Genomic DNA, 20,516 nt, shown 5'->3' with positions numbered 1-20,516 from the left:
CGATTCATTGCAGAATGAGGTTTTTCAATTGCCGATACAATAACAAGAGAGCGAAGTTATTGATAGCCAATGTATATTAATTAAGGGCTTATACAATAATTACTGCCACTGATTTAAATTCGTAAACATTTTTATGTATTTATTTAAAAATTCACAACATCGCGCACGACCCAAAAGCAGAGCTGTTGGTATTGGCTGTATATCTATAGCAAACGCAAGATAATTCACAATTGGATAAACTGGGACAGTTATTGGCCAATGTGTATACAATTCATAACTTTGGCATCGTATAATAGTAAATCATCCTGGCTAACGGCGTAAATTTTCATTCAACCTTGATTAAAAGGAACGCTGACTGCCTAGCTCACGAGTGCATTCGCGCATGCGCAGATGAGCCGGTTTCCTCTGAGCGGGTCGCGAACTCTGACCTCCTATAGCTGCCGTGAGCCGTCAGTTTACGATAATTTATCAAAACACGCCAGTATTTGGATAATTATTCACGGTTTCATGGTAAGATTAACACTTTTTTACATTATTAAAACCTATTGTGCTTGCAGTAATTGTTCAGGATTAATCATGCGGGAGAATGTTAGCACTGTTGTTAGCCGGCCTGCTAACACGCGTTAGCGTAGTAGCCACTACCATAACAGGAAACATTGGGAATCAAATCGATCCTTACATGTCTGCGATTGAATAGACTATACGAGCTTTTTTGGACTTTAAAGAAAAATAAACACATATTGCCAGCCATCTAATGGACATCATAGCAAATTTTAAGCAGATATGACGTTATTTAGCAAGCTAACGCTATCAATGTGTGCATCTGATATCAGCGCTCTGATAAACACAACAAATGCCGATAAAAATAGCGCAAAGGCATTATTCGGACCTATTAACAGCTCATTTGATGATCTAAAGTTTTGAAGGTACTAGATGTGTCCTGTAATCCGCGTGTGAGGAGCTGCCGCAGTGAAGATCCCTCTGTGTGTGTGTGAGAGGAGCTTTAACCCTTCAATCATGACCTTTAACCTACAGGAACAGATCTAACTTTATCTTCCCGGATCAACACACACACACATTCCACAGGAGTTACTGACCCCCAGCTGTCATTCACCGTCTAGATCGCATTTAATCATTATTAAGTCTTTCGATTCTCTGAATAACACTAAAATCGCGATGCTGGCTAGTGTGCTAATGTAGCTACTGCTAATCAGAAGCCTGTGAGGTTTCAGTTCGTCTTCATCAATCTGAACTGATTGACAACACTGAACACAATACTTAGAGTGAATAACAGTAGCTCATTAATATTGAAGAACTCATTAGTCAGGATGTTGGAATGACAAGAACTGTAAAATCGTGAATCATTTGACTGATATTAAACAGGTTGAAACATCACAGGAATTGAGGCAGACCTCTTTTGCATCATTATTTGAACAATCCCCTAAACCTACATATTAAACTTCAGTATTTAAGCCAACCCGGACCGTTAATGCTGCGATCTTTTATTATTATTATTTTTAATTATCATCCTAGAATCTTTAGATGCTATAGACCCCCAAATATGATCATCTTTGTGCGAGGGACCGCCATCCTAAATGTTAGTCAGGTTCCAATTTATACTGTGGAAAATTAATAAAAAATAAATATGAATAAAAATAATTTTGAAATATTTAAATTCTATAACATTATATTAGTCTTTTTTATACCCATTTTATTACTGGACCGTTAGATTTATTTATTTATTTATTTATTTAAATAAATTTTTATTTATTTGTATACTTTTTTTTGTTATTTTATTTTATTATAATTTTAATTTATTTTTACATTGTTTTTCTCAAAACTTTTCCACAGACCCCCTAAAAACTGGTATATATTTGAAATAACTGTTAGCGAACATCATGACGCTGCCAATGACGTCAATGACGTTTAGATGAATATTTAAAAGTGCTGCGCGCTTACCTCTCAATTAAAAAATAAACACACAACAAAATGACAGTGGTGCGAAAACAGCAGTTAAGAAAGCATCTCATCGATCATAGAGTTGTGTGTTATTTTTCTCAGGTGGGCGTGTGGCTGATGAGGCGTTGCTAAGCCACGGTTCTGACAAATCGTTATCATGGATGGAGAAAGTCCCAGAATTCAGCTGGTGTCTGCAGACGGAGGCCTACAGGTGACTTACACAGCACATTTAGACACTAAATATTTGTGTAACAATTTGGTGCGATAAACATTTGAATTTTAATGAACAGCTGTTCATTAAACGTTTGTTCGGACCAAATGGCAACCTTCCGGTCTCTCTCCTGAAGCCAACACGGAAGTGACTTAAACTGCAATTCATCAACTGGCCACTAGAGACAGGCTCCAAAAGAGAGTCAATCCCCCCAACCCCATGTTAATATGCCCAACTTTACAGCAGAAAAAAATGTGTTTACAGCCTGGTGAAAAAAGTAGTTTTGGTCTATACAGCTAATTTTGCCCTTCATGACAACTGTGAGGGGGGTGAATTATTTTATAACTCATCCGTTTAAATTATATTAAGCCTTAAAGTTCTGCATAATTAAGGGCGTGGCCACTTGAGTGGCAGGTAGATTGCCGCTGCTGTCTCTACTAGCCATTTTTCTGCTGTCTGTTAGCCGTCACGTCACCTCAGCTAATCCCGCCTCTTTGTCCATTTTTGATTATCCGGGAGTGACGCGCTACCAAGATGGCGACGGCCGGCTCCGCCCACTATGGGCTTTAAAAATGCTCTTCAGAAACCTACAGGCGACGTCATATTTTTTTACAGTATATGGTTCAGACCGACATGAACATTTGCATGCTGTCAGTGCAATGAGCTTTTTTTTTTTAACGGATGGTTGTAAAAAAAAAAATAATAATAATAATTCATAAGCTAGCCAACCAAGAAGAATTGCACTTTTGATCACATGCACATAAACTTTAGCCCCCGGTTTCACAGACAAGGCTTAAAGGATTAGTTCACTTTTAAAAAAACTTTTGCTGATAATTTACTCCCACCATGCCATCCAAGATGTCCATGTCTTTCTTTCTTCAGTCGAAAAGAAATTAAGGTTTTTGATGAAAACATTTCTCCATATAATGGACTCCGATGGGCCCCAAACGGTTCAAGGTCCGAATGACAGTTTCAGTGCAGCTTCAAAGGGCTTTAAACGATACCAGACGATGAATAAGGGTCTTATCTAGCGAAACGATCGGTCATTCAAAAATAAATAAAAAAGTTTAAGTTTTATAAGCACAAAATGCTGGCCTTGCTCTGTTCTGTGATGCGTGTTCGTGACGTCACGTAATACGCAATTACGCTGAAAAGGTCACGTTTGACGTAGGCGGAAGTACCGAGTCAGTGTTTACAAATGTGCGGAAGGAGGACCATATACACACATTCAAATGTCTTTGTGTCAGTTTATCGTTTAAAATGCCCATTTCGTGCGCGTATCCTGGGTGTTTTAATATTAAAAAGCCTAAAAGAACATTTTCGTCAGGACAGAAAAGCGTGACCTTTTCAACGTAATTGCGTATTACATGACGTCACGAACACGCATCACAGAACAGAGCAAGGCCAGCATTTGTGCTTATAAAACTTAAACTTTTTTATTTATTTTTTAAATGACCGATCGTTTCGCTAGATAAGACCCTTATTCATCGTCTGGTATCGTTTAAAGCCCTTTGAAGCTGCACTGAAACTGTCATTTGGACCTTGAACCGTTTGGGGCCCATTGGAGTCCATTATATGGAGAAATGTTTTCATCAAAAACCTTAATTTCTTTTCGACTGAAGAAAGAAAGACATGGACATCTTGGATGACATGGGGGTGAGTAAATTATCAGAAATTTTTTTTTAAAAAGTGAACTAATCCTTTAAGTCTAGTCCCGGACTTAAATGCATGTTTGAGGTGTTTTAACTGAAAGTTTTCAAATTGTTCCCGCTGTACTTTGATGTCACACACTGATCGGTCTCTGCAGCGCCACTTTATGACGAACACATCTTTTGACTCGGGTGTGCTTTTGTTAAGCTACAGTAAATAGCAGAGGAAGAACGTTTTAAGGTGATGATACACAGGGGGCAACTTCTTGAGCAATGTTGCTGGGCAATGTTGCCGTCAACGGGCAACCGGATGAGACACAGGGCCCACGACCAATGTAAATTATCCAGATAGAAATGTATTGCCCACTTTCAATGGGAAAGTGCACAAGCAACAATTGCTCAGCAAGATTGCCCAGCAACATTGCTCAAAAAGTTGCCCTGTGTATCATCACCTTTAGTGCCGATGCCGAACATTTATGTTTGTGTGAACAGGCTTTCACTGAACTTTACTGCTGTAAACGTCATTTCGATGGTCTTTGTCGTCATGTGTTGTATCAGATTGTGACAGAGCAGCAGTTGGCTCAGAAGGTGCAGATAGTCACAGCCATTGATCAGGCTGGAGGCGGCAAACAGCAGTTTATATTAACCAACTTGGATTACCCCAACCAGGAAAAACTGTTCATCAAACAAGAGAACTCACCAACCAAGGTCATCTTAACCTCTGCCGAAGGGTCAGCTGTCAATCAACTGCTTTTTGCATCACCTGAGCTGACAGGACAACAGATCCAGGTAAACGTTTTACACATTTGCTGGGCACGCCGTACATTTCGTCATCAGTATAGTGTGCGCGTATTTCTTTTACCTTTTTAGTGTTTCCAAAAGGTGGCAACACTGGCCTAAAGCATTGTTTCACAGTTGAAGAAGAAATGGAACAACAAATACTATCACCAGTGAAGAGATATACGCAACCAGGGCTTGATATTAACTTTTTTGTGGCTAGTGGTTTTCCAAAGTTACAAGCCATTCAGGATTTTCACTAGCCACAATTTTGACATTGATACCATGAGAAAAAAAACCATATATTTTTTATATTATCTCATAATTTGGCAGCATGTATATTAGGCTGCTGTCACTTTAAGACCGGATGCACGGATCCATTATACTGTTTATGTTCACTTAAAACATAACTAACCTGTAGCATTTTGACATTATTTTGTGTGTATTTGACTGTTTAAGCGCAATAAGCAGCGAAAAATAACTCAATTTAGTACTGAGAGGTGGCTTTATCCATGCACACTTTGGGCCTGAGCACAAAATCAGTCAAATTATGTGCAATCCCACGCGAAATTCAAGCCCTGCAACACCTACAATATTCAACCAGATCAAATGAAACGAGCGAGTGAGAGGAGGCGGGTTTGTGTGTCAACTCGCTGCCGGAAAGATGAGAGAGCGAGAAAGCGTAGTTTCTATTCTGTGGGAAACAAGCCCTGCCCTCAACTATAGTTTAAAAGAGTTCATTTTTATCGGCCATAACTTCTATAGACACTTTCTAGATTAGTTGGCATGTGTTATACATTAATGCATTCATTAAAACGCTATGCATTCAGATGTATGCATACACAGTGCATTTGCATCAAAACTGCAGTATACTTTGGGCTTTACTCATGTTTCGGCAATGTGAAAAAAATCAAATGTGGTGGATGAAGTGAGACAATTTTTGCTTATTAAAATAGTTTTGATGTAAATGGATTGTTTTACCCAACATTTGTGTGGGCTATCATGTGTCTTTTAGCTTAGCAACATGCTAATGTCAAACAGTATTGAAATCAATGGCATGTTGAGACTTTAGTGTGGAGAAAAAACATATAAATACTTTGGTAATTATTTAATACCATTTATTACATGGCTTGGCTGAATTCCAATATAGAATGCGGTCTGTTATTTCTTTATAACAGACCGCTGCGAAGTATAACAGACCGTTGCCATGAAAAACAGCGCGTTGCTATGGACGCGGAACGGACTATTTTCTTTAGCGGAAGCAATACAATCGTTTTTAAATCAATAACCCCTTTTTAAATCAATAATTCGCGGCAAATTATTTATTTATTTTGTAGGTAGCCATGTAATAAGCGGGATAATGTATAGTGAGCCGGTTGTTATAGTGAATAACAACCCCTTCAGGCTGATTCAAGATCCCTCCGCTTCGCGTCGGGATCCCGTTCAGCCTGTCGGGGTTGTTATTCACTATAACAACCGGCTCACTATACATTATCCCTTACATATCAAAGTACCATAGTAATAGCATCTGATACATAACGTGGTACTTTTTGTAGGCGTACTATAACTGTAGTCCTCTCATATCGATTTGTATTGTGATAGTGTGTACTTGCTTGCTTGTTTTTGCATATGGCATTTCCTTTTGTAATTATTTACTCAATGTAAATGTTCATATTTATAGGATAGAGTGTTTTGTTTTTCAGTTTGTGACGGAGGGTTCAGAACAGGGCTCTACGAAGCCTCCAGTGGAGTATTGTGTAGTTTGTGGAGACAAGGCCTCAGGTACATGACCAACACACACTTAAAAAAAAAAAAAAGTTTAGAGCTCAAACTGGCTGCAAGCTATTATTGGAGAGAGAGAGACACATTGTCTTGTTGGTCATTGTGTGTTTAGGTCGTCATTATGGAGCAGTGAGCTGTGAAGGCTGTAAGGGTTTCTTCAAGCGCAGCATCAGGAAGAATCTGGTGTACACGTGCCGCGGTTCTGGAGAATGTATCATCAACAAACACCATCGGAACCGGTGTCAATACTGCAGACTGCAGCGCTGCATGGCCCTCGGCATGAAACAAGACTGTGAGTCCAGATCCGATAGGTAACACGTACCCGGACCATTTGAGCTCTAGACACGACTGATGCTGGGGTGTGCTGGTATTTTTCTAAGTGATAAGACTTATGATTGAAATTCTGCCAACAGCTGTTCAGTGCGAGAGGAAACCGGTGGAGGTGTCGAGAGAGAAGCCAGCAAACTGTGCGCCCTCTATCGAAAAGATCTACATCCGCAAAAACCTCTGCAGCCCTCTCGCCGCCATGCCAACGTTTGTTAGCGAAAAAGAGACCACCAGGTACAAATGTGAATGTGTTTTTGAGTCAAAAAGAATCTTTTTTTTGTTTGTTTGTTTTCTCACTCTGTGTCTGATCACAGGTCCACCAGTTTATTGGACTCCAACATGCTCTTGAACATACAGCAATCACTTTCCAAACTTGACAACACCATTTTAATTCCTTCTTCACCAGATCAGGTAAAACATTTTTTTTTTTTTAGTAATAATATATATATATATATATATATATATATATATATATATTAATAATAATATAGCTGTAATCTATTTGTAAATCTATTTTCTTGGTCCCTGTAATTAAAAAAAAAAAGACTACTTGGTAAATCTCCCTGTCAAGAACATGCTTTTTTGAAAATTTGCATAAAGAAAATGAAGCCTATTTTAGGACCATCAAGTTCACTGTGGCAATATTTTCATTAAAAAAAACACTACCATGATGTAAATTAAACATATGATGTAAATTAAAACATATATTCCCTCAGTTCTCATTACTAATATATATTATTTAACTATATACTATATAATATTTAAATTTAGAAGTCATTTTACATTATGGTAGTGTTTTTTTTCCACATTAAAGTTTAAGATTTTTTTAATAAAAATAATAATTACATTTTAAGATTTTTAATCATTTTAAAAATAACAGATTTTGGGTTGAAATCTGAAATCAGTTTGATCAAATTTAAGGGCAACAAATGTCTTAAATCTTTTAAATTGTATAAGAAAAATCGTAACTATCATTTCAAGACGAACAGAAAAACACAAAACCCAATAAGGTAAACTATTGTGATTTCTATCATCTGGCAAACTCGACGTCCTTCTGAGAAATTCGCCATTCTAAGCGCAGCGGCTTACCAGGGTATCCAAAACGCCACCTACTGTCAGAGAGTGAATTTGCATTTTCAATTAGCCTGTGCCGTTTTATTACACCACTGCAAAAAATTATTAAAAAAAATGTAACACATATAGATTTTTTTATATAATCATCAGAAAATAAATATTGGCCTAATCATTTATAATTTTGACTCGTCCCTTTTCTTTAAAAAAATGGTTTAAAGACTGAAATGTGAGGTTTATCATTTTATAAAACTTTTTGTTCTTGTCAAAGCCTGTATTTCAACAGTAAAGTTGTTTTAAATCATGTTTTTATAGTCATGTTACCCTAGACATTGCCCTTCCCTGCTCATATGGCAATTTGTGCAGGTCTTAAAGACTTAAATTTGATTTTAAAAACCCTGCAGATACCCTGTAAAACTAACCCGATCATGTTTTCGTGAGATTCATCATATGTTCATATGTATGTTCAAGTTTTCTGATGTTCACTTTAGAATGACTCCAGTCAGGGAGATCTGGGTACCCTGGCCAGCGTGGTCACGTCTCTCGGTCACCTCAACAAAAGTCGTGAGATGATGGACAGCAGTGCTGACCTATCGGGGATGGAGACCGCGAGTAACGATGACAGCGTTATGACAGACATGCAGAGGGAAGAGTCGAATGACGTCACACGGTGCGGAAAGCAACTTGTGTAGTTCTGACTTCAATGCGGTACGTGGCTGTGCTTACACATTTTGTGTTTGTTTGTGTCCAGGGCCTTTGACACGCTCACAAAGGCGCTTCAGCCTGAGGAAGGTTGTGGGGAAGAGATGGCAGAGGGGCTTGTGGCTGTCAGGGTTGATGAACAGTCCACCGCTCTACTGGAACTGGAAGGACCGTTGCTCTCAGATATGCACGTGCCCTTTAAGGTCAGGGCTCACTGTTGATTGAGACACACTGCAGTTATAGCGATTAAAAAATGATGGTCGAATAACAATGTGTATTAAATATTGTGTGTAGCTGATGATGCCGCTGCCCATGCCAGACTTCCTGAATCTGAATTACATCTGTGAATCAGCTTCCCGTCTGCTTTTCCTCTCCATGCACTGGGCACGCTCTATTCCAGCCTTTCAGGCACTTGGGTGAGTGTATTCATGTCCTAGTTCATACGTGGTTTAGGAATATATACATATAGTGGGGGAGGGATATATACTTTGTTTTTAAGTACTTAATGAATGATAAGTATATTTATTATCAGCACTTCCTGCATTCTCCCCCACCAATTTTCTTTTTCTGGTATATATGCAATGCTGCATTAGAATTTGGCTAAAATTATCTTAAGCATTATTACATTACCTACCTTTTAATACAGCCTTCATGTCAGAAACGATTACATGATGCCTTAAAGGGGTCATATAATGCCATTTTTGTACAAGCTAATATGATTCTTTAGGGTCTAAATTAAAAGTTTGTAATATACTTTAATTAAAAATTCTCATTAGTATTGTAAGAAAACACTAATTTTACCTGCTCAAAAACAGCTCTGTTTTCAGCACGCCGTTTCAGTGCATACAGCTTTAAATGATAATGAGCTTTGCTCACCCCGCCCCTCTGTTCTGTGCGTACACCAATTCTAACACAATAACCACGCGTTGTTCATTATAAACGTGGGATTATGAATTATATTGAGAACGTCGTACATAGAAAACATGCCGTAATGTACCCGGAGTGTAAAGCTTAGATGCATTCATCATGAAGCGTGCAGCAAGGTTTGCAAATTTGCAAAGATTAATATAAATACTAATATAAAGGTTAATAAAACATTACACTCACATCTTCTGGAGGTTCAGCAGTAACACGTTGGTACCGATCCGTTTTTTCTCGTTTGTAACGCTGTCTGATGTGAAATGATTCACGCAAACAGGAAAGCACAGAGGATCGTGGGGAATCCCCGTGAGGGCGGCTTGATTTCAGAGAGGTTCAAACATATAAGGAGATTAAAAAAAAACCACTGGATGGATTTTTATCATTTTATGATGGTTGTGTACAGGCACTGCCAACACACATTTCAGTACAATCAACTTGTAAAAGTGCATGTACCATTATATGACCCCTTTAAAATTTTTCCCCATAGACAGTGGACGAGAACTGCATGCATAAACGGCCATTTATACCCTTATTTGGTCCCCTACACCTAATTCAAATCGCAATGTACTGTGTAATGATTTTATTTGTAAATTTAGCTGTATCCTCATTTCATTCTCTGTATTTTTGGTGCTCAGCTCAGAGAACAGCATCACGCTGATGAAGGCCTGCTGGAATGAGTTGTTTGCTTTAGGTCTGGCTCAGTGTTCACACATTATGAATGTAGAAACGATCCTCACGGCCATAATCAACCACTTACAGACCAGCCTGGATGAAGGTACGTGGACCTTTTACTATTTTTGAATATTATATATTTCTAAATTTGGTCAGATTATGTTTAAAGGAACACTCCACCGTTTTTTGAAATAGGGCTTATTCACCTTCTTTCCTACATTTAGATAGGTGGGCAAATGCATTTTTGTCTCAGTGCATGCATTGTTTTAGTTTGACAGGGTTGGCGCTAGCTTAGCTTAGCATAATGAATGGAATCCTTTGTTGCCAGCTAGCATGTCCTGAGTAAAAGTGATATAAAAAATAAAAAACCCCACCTAATTACTTCTTGTGGCCTGCGTATTCACAACGAGTACAAATAGCGATGCAGATTAACACTAGGCGATTTCCTAGGCAGATATTGACTTATATATTAAGGACTATATTAGGGGGAAGCACAGGCGAAGCACTGCTACTTGGGCGTGATATCTCTGCGCCCAAGTAGCAGTGCTTCGCCTGTGCTTCCCCCTAATATAGTCCCAAGTCAATATCTGCATAGGAAATCGCCTAGTGTTAATCTGCATCGCTATTTGTACTTGTTGTGAATACACAGGCCACAAGAAGTAATTAGGTGTTTTTTTTTATTTTTTATATCACTTTTACTCAGGACATGCTAGCTGGCAACAAAGGATTCCATTCATTATGCTAAGCTAGCGCCGACCCTGTCAAACTAAAACAATGCATGCACTGAGACAAAAATGCATTTGCCCACCTATCTTAATGTAGGAAAGAAGGTGAATAAGCCCTACTTCAAAAAACGGCGGAGTGTTCCTTTAACGTACTTTAATAATATATTAAAGGGATATTTCACCCAAAAATTTAATTAAAATTCTGTCATTAATTTCTCACCCTCATGTCGTTTTCGGAACACAAATGAAGATCTTTTTGAAGAGATTTCTGTCCCTCCATTGATAGCTATGCTAAAACTGACACTTTGATGCTTCAAAAAGTTCATAAAGAGATTGTAAAAATAATCCATATGAATTGAGCGGTTTAGTCTAAAATTTTCCGAAGAGACTCGATCGCTTTATATGATGAACAGATTTAATTAGGCTTTTATTCACATATAAACATTGATCAGAGAACATAAACAGAAGCTCAGCCCTAAAAAAATAATTTCTCAAATTTTGCACGGACCCCCTAGCGCCCTCCGGGGATCCCAGTTTGAAAACCAGTTTACATTGAGGGTAATGTGTTCAACAGATAAACTATCCCCAGAGCGGGTGAAGCAAGTCATGGAGCATATCTGGCGTATGCAGGAATTCTGTAACAGTATGAGTCGCATGAGTCCCGATGCATATGAATACGCTTACCTCAAAGCTGTGGTTCTCTTCAGCCCAGGTGAGCACAACTGGAGAGTATCTGAAAAATATGGAGGGAAATGGGGGGAAAAAAGGTAAGAATTAAGTTGATTGTATGCGTGTTTGTCGCAGATCACTCCGGAGTGGACGGCACCCTTCAGATTGAACGGTTTCAGGAGAAAGCATACATGGAACTGCAGGACTATGTGAGCAAAGTGTATCCAGAGGACACATATCGGTGAGCGACTTGTGTAGTTTAGTTACTCTAAAAAAGTCATTAATAGCTACTAATTACATCTTCAACAGTGTAATTAGATTACTGCAGCAATTAAACTCTCTAAAAATCCCATGTCAACCTCGGCCAGTTGAACAATACAAGGATAGATATGAAACTGTGCTTTTAATCCTTTCAAATTAAATAATATAAAATTGCATAAGTGTATTCTTAAAACAGACTAAAGTATTTAAAGGGAGACGGTTACATTAAAAAAAAATACATTGTAACATTAGATGTTAAATGTTGATGTTAAATCCACTATTGTTTCATATAGAATCGTTCATAGTTTAATGCGATTACATCAGAAGTAATTGTAAAATTAAGTAATCCCTTACTTTGTTAAATTAGAGTAAGTAGTAATGCATTACACCCAACAATCCAATTAATTTTAAATATTCAGAAATGTTATAGTATGATGTCTTAGATGTATGGAAGCTTGTTTCCGCCACTGAATAAAACATTTTAAAAGATAATTGCGACTTTTTATCTCACAATTGCGAGTTTACATCTCGCAATTCTGACTTTATTTCTCAGAATTGCGAGATATAAAGTCAGAATTGCGTGTTTTAAAGTCGCAATTGCGTGTTATAAAGTCAGAATTCTGAGATATAAAGTCAGAATTGCGTGTTATAAAGTCAGAATTCTGACTTTTTTTCTCGCAATTGCGACTTTATATCACGCAATTCTGACTTTATATCTCAGCATTCTGACTTTATATCTCAGAATTCTGACTTTATATCACGCAATTGGGAGATATAAAGTCAGAATTGCATGATATAAAGTCGCAATTGCGTGTTATAAAGTCAGAATTCTGAGATATAAAGTCAGAATTGCGTGTTATAAAGTAAGAATTCTGACTTTTTTTCTCGCAATTGCGACTTTATATCACGCAATTCTGACTTTATATCTCAGAATTCTGACTTTATATCTCAGAATTCTGACTTTATATCACGCAATTGGGAGATATAAAGTCAGAATTGCATGATATAAAGTCGCAATTGCGTGTTATAAAGTCAGAATTGTGAGATATAAACTATTCTGAGGTAAAAAAAAAAAAAAAAGTCCGTCTTTTTCCCCCCCTTAGAATTGGACTTTATATCTCACAATTCTGAGAAAATATGTCAGAATTGCGAGATATAAACTCGCAATTATGTGTTATAAAGTCAGAATTGCGTGATATAAAGCAGGCATGAAAACTCCTCACCTTTCGGCGAAATTCGCCGTTTTAAAACCTAAAAGGGTCACCTACGTGATTTGTGCAGATCCGATGAGAAAATATTTATGGGGGGGGAGGTCGAGGCCAGCATTTATCCCCTATAAAGTTACCATAAACTTCGCAGCTTTAAAAAAACAATCATCATTCCTAATGCCGAAACATGACAGCCAATACGAGTCAGAGTAACGGGCAGAAATGTTTTCAAAGTCTTAAACCGCGAGTCTGACAACTGGACACACTGCCGAACATAGAACCGCACGTCGGAAAGCAAGCCTGAGGTAAGTTAGCTTACAATGTTAACTGTCCTGTCAGATACAGACAGCGATGTTGCCAATGTCATTATTTTTACATTTTGACATAGAAGTGGGCGAGATAATATCGCGAGCGGGCGCGGGCGCCGTGAGCGCTGAGCGAGCAGGAAACAAGTAACAGTTAGTGCAGTGTTATTCATTGCGCGGCTCGCGAGCCTCATGTGGCTCGCCAAGCTTTAATTTGTGGCTCGCATGGCTAATACGGTGATATGATAATGCATTCACTAGAGATATTTCATAAAAACATTAATAACAAGTAGGGCTTTAACATAACCCGTTAAAAACTCAAAGTGTCAGCTCTATTACAAATAATTTCGATTGGATTGAAAGGGGTTTATCGAGAGAACGTGAAAAAACTTGATCGATTGAAAACCGAAACTGAAAGGACGACGTATGACGAGCTGAACGAGCTGTTCTCGTGATGAATAAAGTGCCATATAAATGAGTATCCTTTCATTCTATAATTCTCCTTTCACTCAGCATCTGTGAAGTGAAGCAGGACAGTCCTTGTTTCAGATTATCATACAGACGACTGGTTTGGGGCATTTTTAATGCGTGATAAATAGTAAATAGTTTTTTTTTCTCTGACACCCGATGAAATGAGTAGATCAGCGGCCCATTTGTTCTTTTCTTGATTAAGTTAGTATAGAAATTAGTACAAAGCTAATTATGAAAGTTTCCTTTATTTTTCAGTGCATTTGTTTTACAATATATGGCTATTACTATCATGGGATTAATATTATAACTATTATTGTAGTAATGTAGACAGACACTGTAACTAAAAGAGTTTTGAATTTTTCTTTGTTTAATTTGCACCAGATTGATGAATTTAACATTTAAAAAGCACAAAATTTTCTTATGGGGGAGCATGCCCCCAAACCCCCCTAGAGTGGCAGAGGTCCACTCATCACAGTGATCCAAAAATCCTGTGAGAAACACTGGTAGCCTAATACTATGTCAATGCAGCTTACATGTTTTTTTGGGGGGGGGGGGGGGGGGGGGTGTTCATCACTGTGGAGTATAGTTCAATTCTATTAATAAATGAGAAATTTGTACTAATTTCATCTGTTCGTGTTAACTGTCACGCGTTACTCACTCATTACATTTATTTAAAAAAAAAATGTTTGTGTGTGTGTGTGTGTGGGGTGTGGGAGGGGGGGTTGGGTATGCCGCCTTCTCACCTTTTTTACCCCTGACCTGTTTTCATGCCTGATAAAGTCAGAATTCTGAGATATAAAGTCAGAATTGCGTGATATAAAGTCGCAATTGCGAGAAAAAAAGTCAGAATTCTGACTTTATAAGACGCAATTGCGACTTTATATCTCGCAATTCTGACTTTATATCTCAGAATTCTGACTTTATATCACGCAATTCTGACTTTATATCTCAGAATTCTGACTTTATTTCACGCAATTCTGACTTTATATCTCGCAATTCTGACTCGCAGATGTGAGATAAAAAGTCGCAATTATCTTTTATTTTTTTTATTTTGTGGCGGAAACAAGCTTCCATATAGATGTGACTATTAACAGTATATAAATTATCTTTCTCTGCTAGCCTTTCAAAACTGTTAGTTCGCCTGCCCGCCCTGCGGCTCATGAGCGCTGCGGTGACTGAGGAGCTCTTTTTCGCCGGTCTCATCGGGAACGTCCAGATCGACAGCATCATTCCCTACATCCTCAAAATGGAGTCTACCGACTACAACAGCCAGCCAATCAGCAACGCTGAGTGACTGAAGCCTCACCCACAGCCACACCCATCAGCTTTAAAAAGTCAATGGCTTTGCTCACTCAGACCCTTTGGGCCAAAACAGCGATCTTTATGATATAATCATACAGTTCGATTAAGAAAATCATTTTGTTATGACTTTGCTTTTTCATTTGGCCAGTTATTATGTCTATAGGTTATGTAGTATGGATAAAGTGGATTACTGCAACTGCTGCGATTGGATCGTTTGGGCTTTTATTGTATTGCTGTACTTATGTTTGGAAAAGTGTCTATAAAGACACAGGAAGTGAAAGGAACCTGTTCTTGAGAACTTGTTCCAAAGAGAACTTTGCCCCCCCTCCCCCCCAGCACTGACTTTCTCTGTATGTATATGAATCATGTATATAGGAATAATAAATGTCAAATCAAGGGGAAAAATGTTGGTATTTTGGCATTTGTTCGCCTGTTCCTTTTTTTATGAACACATTTGATGTGATATACAGGGTTCCCACGGTTACAGAAAACTCCATCTTTTCTCCATCCCTGGAAAAGTCATGGCAGTTTCTGTACTTCATGTACATTTTTTTCTCTTTATGCTCTAATATATTTAATTGGCAAAATATTATTCTGTGAGTGCAATCTCTGTATAAAAAAAAAAATTGTAAAGAAACGAAAGTCATGGAAATGTATTGGTCAAACGTGTTGGAATCAATTTATAGTTGTTCCAGGTTCATTCCGAGCAGTACCTTGTGAACTCTGTAATGTTTAAATAATGAATATGTTTGTGTTGTGTCATGTTTTTTTATTAAAGAGTAAACCAGACATTTCAGAAACATTCTCCGATCAAGCTTGAACGCTTCAATTATATATAATATGTCTTAATAAAATGCAGGGTTTTTTTCTCAAGTTAGTGCACGTCACCCGAAGACAACAACGTTATCTGCTTAAACCAAAAACAGAGAGATTGTTGGCGGAACCCAAACCGCGCGATCGCGTGTGCAGAGGGAACTGTAAAGCTGCGTGACCGTCCGTCAGCGTTTAGAGTCCGTCAGTTATGGCGGAGTACGCGAATCTAGTGCGGCGGGCCGTGGGTCAACTCGGCGGTCATGGCGGTGTTAAAGGCTTCCTACTGCAGCTGTTCAGGTAGGTCACTCGAATAAAATTGTTTTAGAGGTAAACGTGTGTGAAATGAAGTGTGTAGAACTGTAAGACACTGAATCCAAAGCAATGACCTCTTTGATAGTGACTGTACAGTCACACATATGAATGCGAAACTCTGAACAACTGTCTTTCTGTTTACCGGAGAATGTATTTTACTTGGCATGTCAATTTACAGTAAATATCTCTTTAAACAATGAGACCTTTATCAATATATAGATAGTTGACTGTACTTTTTTGGACCTGTAGGGAAATTTATGCTGCTGCCACTGTACTTTTTGCATGGAATTTATTATTAATATTTATATATTATACTATATTCTAATATACTTACTATTATAATAAATTACACTTAATATATTAACTATTGATTTGACATCATTGAAATGTCTTTCTCAGGGTGAATGATATCAAGACAGGAGCCTTGGTGGGTGTTGACAAATATGGCAACAAATACTTTGAGGACAACAGAAACTTTTTCGGTATTAATTTACATACTTTAGTTGTCTATACACAAATTCACTGTGTTTTATGTCTTCTGAGTGTGTATTTTTCACTGTGTCACTTCCAGGCCGTCACCGATGGGTGATTTACACCACAGAGATGAACGGAAAGAAGACTTTGTGGGATGTTGATGGCAGCATGGTCCCTGCTGAATGGTATTATAAACAGATGTATTAACCATGATGTTTGTAATGGATTTAGATTCTTTCTCGTTTCTAGTGTCCCTTTGCCCTGTACATTTTTTTAAAGGATTTTTCCCTTAAGATTATGTAATTATTGGTTTATAGAGCTCTTTAAAAAAACCTGCTCTTGTCTTAAAGGTAGTGTAGGCAATTTCGGAGAGGCTAGCAATAGCAAGCTAGCTTTGAAAGCATGAGATCCCAGCCTCCGTTCTGAGTGCCTCCAAGACCACGCCTCCTCAAAAACACATGAATGCGCACATCCAGAGTAGAGTCTGCAAAGCGTCATGAGAGACGCCGTTAAATTACCTCATGTCTCAAAGCACATAACATTATAATACTAATGAACTTGCAGAGCTCTTACTTGTACCACCTGACTGCTACAGATTCATTTTGGCGTTGATCGTGTTGACATAGAAACGCATAAATCTGAGTCTGAGGATGTGAACAGCTCCAGTTAGGACGTCGCTGGTTGCCATCTAGTAATTATGGTTACAAAATGGCGTGAACGCAGAATAAGATCGTTGTTTTGGTTCAGGAGGAACTGTAAAGACGGCTGCATTCTGACAAACATTTTAGGTCCTGAGACTTCCATAGACGAGATATATGTACGTTTAAATATTTAATATTTCTATTATTGATTGCTATCAGGATGTGAAGAGAGTTTCAACCGGTATAACAAAAGTGTTTATTAAAACCAAAATTGCCCTATTATTCTTGTGAAAAAATTTATTCATTCTGGTGCATTAAGAGTGCTAATTGGCAGCCATTATGATTGAACAAAACATTGGGTAAATTTAGAGCAATTGAAAAATGGTTGTCTTGCAAATGCGGCATTAGCAGCAATGCCAATACAGTGTTTGGAACAGGAAGTACATCTACAACACTTTTAGTGAAGAAAAGTAGAAAGACATCCAAATGATATTTGAAATCCTTTTGCTGAAAATAAAATATTAAATATTAAAATGATAAAATAAAGTATTAAAAATGTTTTTTTTATATATTTATATATTTTATTAATATATTAGTATTAATAGAGTTTTTATGTATTGTACAAAAAATAAAGCACAGAATGGAATAGAACCAAAATGTTTCAGAATAGAATTGCGTGTTTTTATACAAAAATTCTCACGGCTTTTAATTGCCAATGCACAATTATGTGACCCTGGATCACAAAACCAGTCACATCTCCAACGCATTCTCATCCTTGGGCGTCATATACTGACGCTTTTGACATTTCGTCCACATCGAACGAACATGGCACCCTTTAGCGTCAATATGACACGCACAGAGCTTTGTTCGGTTATGGGTAGGTTTAGGTCTGGGGTAGGGTTAGGGTTAGACCGCTAGGAGGCGCCTTCTGGCCCATTTCTATCTGCGTCTCATATTGACGCTAAAGGGTGCCATGTGCGTTCGATGTAGACGAATGTCGCACGGGTATATTTGTGGCAATATCCAACAATACATTGTATGGGTCAAAATTATCGATTTTTCTTTTATGCCAAAAATCATTAGGATATAAAGTAAAGATCATGTTCCATGAAGATATTTTGTAAATTTCCAACCGTAAATATATAAAACATTTATTTTTGTGAGTGTCAACTTTAAAGGCGATTTTCTCAATGTTTCGATTTTTTTTCCACCCTCAGATTCCAGATTTTCAAATAGTTGTATCTCGGCCAAATATTGTCCTATCCTAACAAACCATGCATCAATGGAAAGCTTATTTATTCAGCTTGATGTATACATCTCAAATTCAAAAAATGAAGCCATGTAACTGGTTTTGTGGTCCAGGGTCACAAAAATCTTCCCTTTTTCTCTCTTTCAATGTTGTTCTCAGGCACCGTTGGCTGCACTGCATGACGGATGACCCTCCCACCACTCACCCTCCAGAACCCAAGAAGTTCCTGGCCAAGGTTCATCAGATCAACCTCAGTGGCACATCAAACTGCTACGTGCCCTATTCAACCACTCGCAAGAAGATCCACGAGTGGGTGCCCCCAAAAGCCGGGGAGAAATAATCCCCTCCTTTCACCAGTTCTGCTGTTTGGAACATTCTGTACATTGTAACTTTATAATAATCATAAATAAATTAAAACAAACGTCTTTGTCTCTGTGTGAATTTATGTTTATAAAACTGTTGGGAAATGATACAGTGTCACATGATCCTTGATTTGGTGCTCAAGAAGCATTTCCTGTTATTATCATGTGCTCCTTAATATATTTGTAAAAAAACCATGAGATATTTTAACTAGAACTAATAAACCAAATAAAACTAGGAATGTGCACAAGAAAATAAATAAGATGACTGTAAGAAATGTTTAATGTATGAATGGTTAAATATTGTAATTTAAAACTAGTAAAGCACAGCTAGGAGCAGTTTAGTATGGTGTCACACACGTGTTACAGTATTTCCTGTGTGATTCAATGTTGAGGGTTGATTAAACAGTTGCAGTATTTCTCATGTCATTGAGTAGGGTATCAGTCTGACATGGTCTTCACAGATGGATCTAATTCCTATAGCAGCCAAACGCAGGCAATGCGCATTTACACATATGCTAGGTATTATCATAATCGTATTATTTTCTAATCGAGGGTGAGTTTGGTCAGGTAGGTGAGTCAGGCGTTGGACAGCAGAGGGCACTGTTTCCGTGTTTTTTTTTTTCGGATTTTGCTCAAGTTTGCTCGACTGAAACCAAAACGTAGGCCTTATTGTTCATGTTGAAAACTGAAACCAGTGGACAGACTATAATAGCTGCTTCCTACAGGGATGAGAGCAAAATCGCATTTTACTGCCTCCCTGTTTTTGTCTATCTAAATGTTAATGTTTCAGTCGAGGTCACTGACAAACACATTCAAATCGTTTGACAGCTTATTATTATGACATCTCCACAGAAACAAAAAAAGCATAAATCTTTTTAGAACCTGCTCAGAAAGTGTACAATAAGCCCTAAAAAAGTACCATGCTATTAGTGTTTTCTACAGTACCTTGGACTTTCGTGTAAATATCATGGCACATTAATATGTCAATCACTGAGTATCTTGCTTTATACTGAATTACCATAGTATCACCGGATACCATCGAGGGTGATGGTATCACAACAGCACTTTTTTTGTAAGGGGTGCAGCATTATCACCACAATTTCAAGAGTAATGTGACAATGTAAACTCTCCATTTCACACAAATACACTGTAAAAATAAAAGGTGCCTGGAGGAACCTTTTGGGGTTCTTCACTTTGCCACACCGGCGGAACCGTCTGTAGATCCTCTAGGCACCCTTTAAAAAGGGCCGGTTCTCTGAGGAACCACACAGGTTTCCTGAGGAACTCTTATATTAGGCACTGTGTGGAACCACTTTGGGTGCCTCCAGGAACCAAATTTCATTTTTTTTTTAATATTTAATTTCATGTTGTTACTATGGTTACCTTTGACTTCTATTATAATAAACAAATTGAACCAAATACAAAATAAGAATTGTTTATTACATATTTGATATTCATTTTTATACATACACTTCCATGCACATGGGGAAAAAAGCTAACTACAGATTAATATCAATGAACACACAAAAAAATAGTATAATACATAAGCAACATGAATAATCAACCATGTATATACAATAGATAAACAAGAAAAGACATCTCAACAAAATGCATGGAAACACATATGTTCCATGAAATAAATCAATGTAAATA

The 20,516-nt window shown here is 37.8% G+C and overlaps 2 protein-coding genes across 3 annotated transcripts; both read left to right on the top strand.

Moving 5' to 3' along the window:
- The first annotated feature begins 366 nt into the window (after window positions 1-366).
- nr2c1 (nuclear receptor subfamily 2, group C, member 1) lies at window positions 367-15,820 on the top strand. Of its 2 annotated transcripts, none has more exons than XM_081364098.1 (14): window positions 367-510; window positions 2,062-2,170; window positions 4,378-4,608; window positions 6,300-6,378; window positions 6,491-6,670; window positions 6,792-6,939; window positions 7,020-7,116; window positions 8,268-8,446; window positions 8,528-8,681; window positions 8,773-8,894; window positions 10,035-10,174; window positions 11,371-11,508; window positions 11,601-11,706; window positions 14,830-15,820. In XM_081364098.1, the coding sequence occupies exons 2-14, from the start codon at window positions 2,117-2,119 to the stop codon at window positions 15,002-15,004; spliced, it is 1,803 nt and encodes a 600-aa protein (XP_081220224.1). In that variant the 5' UTR covers window positions 367-510; window positions 2,062-2,116; the 3' UTR covers window positions 15,005-15,820. The 2 variants fall into 2 exon arrangements, with proteins under 2 accessions (XP_081220224.1, XP_081220225.1); XM_081364099.1 differs by having other exon boundaries at window positions 369-510; window positions 4,489-4,608; window positions 14,830-15,816.
- Window positions 15,821-15,939: 119 nt separating this feature from the next.
- ndufa12 (NADH:ubiquinone oxidoreductase subunit A12) lies at window positions 15,940-18,925 on the top strand. The gene is made up of 4 exons (XM_081363874.1): window positions 15,940-16,122; window positions 16,537-16,619; window positions 16,709-16,796; window positions 18,661-18,925. The coding sequence occupies exons 1-4, from the start codon at window positions 16,034-16,036 to the stop codon at window positions 18,839-18,841; spliced, it is 441 nt and encodes a 146-aa protein (XP_081220000.1). The 5' UTR covers window positions 15,940-16,033; the 3' UTR covers window positions 18,842-18,925.
- The last annotated feature ends 1,591 nt before the right edge of the window (window positions 18,926-20,516 follow it).

Source organism: Scardinius erythrophthalmus (assembly GCF_964197995.2).
Source record: "Scardinius erythrophthalmus genome assembly, chromosome: 4".
Classification (NCBI taxonomy): Eukaryota; Metazoa; Chordata; class Actinopteri; order Cypriniformes; family Leuciscidae; genus Scardinius; species Scardinius erythrophthalmus.
This window is presented reverse-complemented; position numbering and strand designations above follow the sequence as displayed.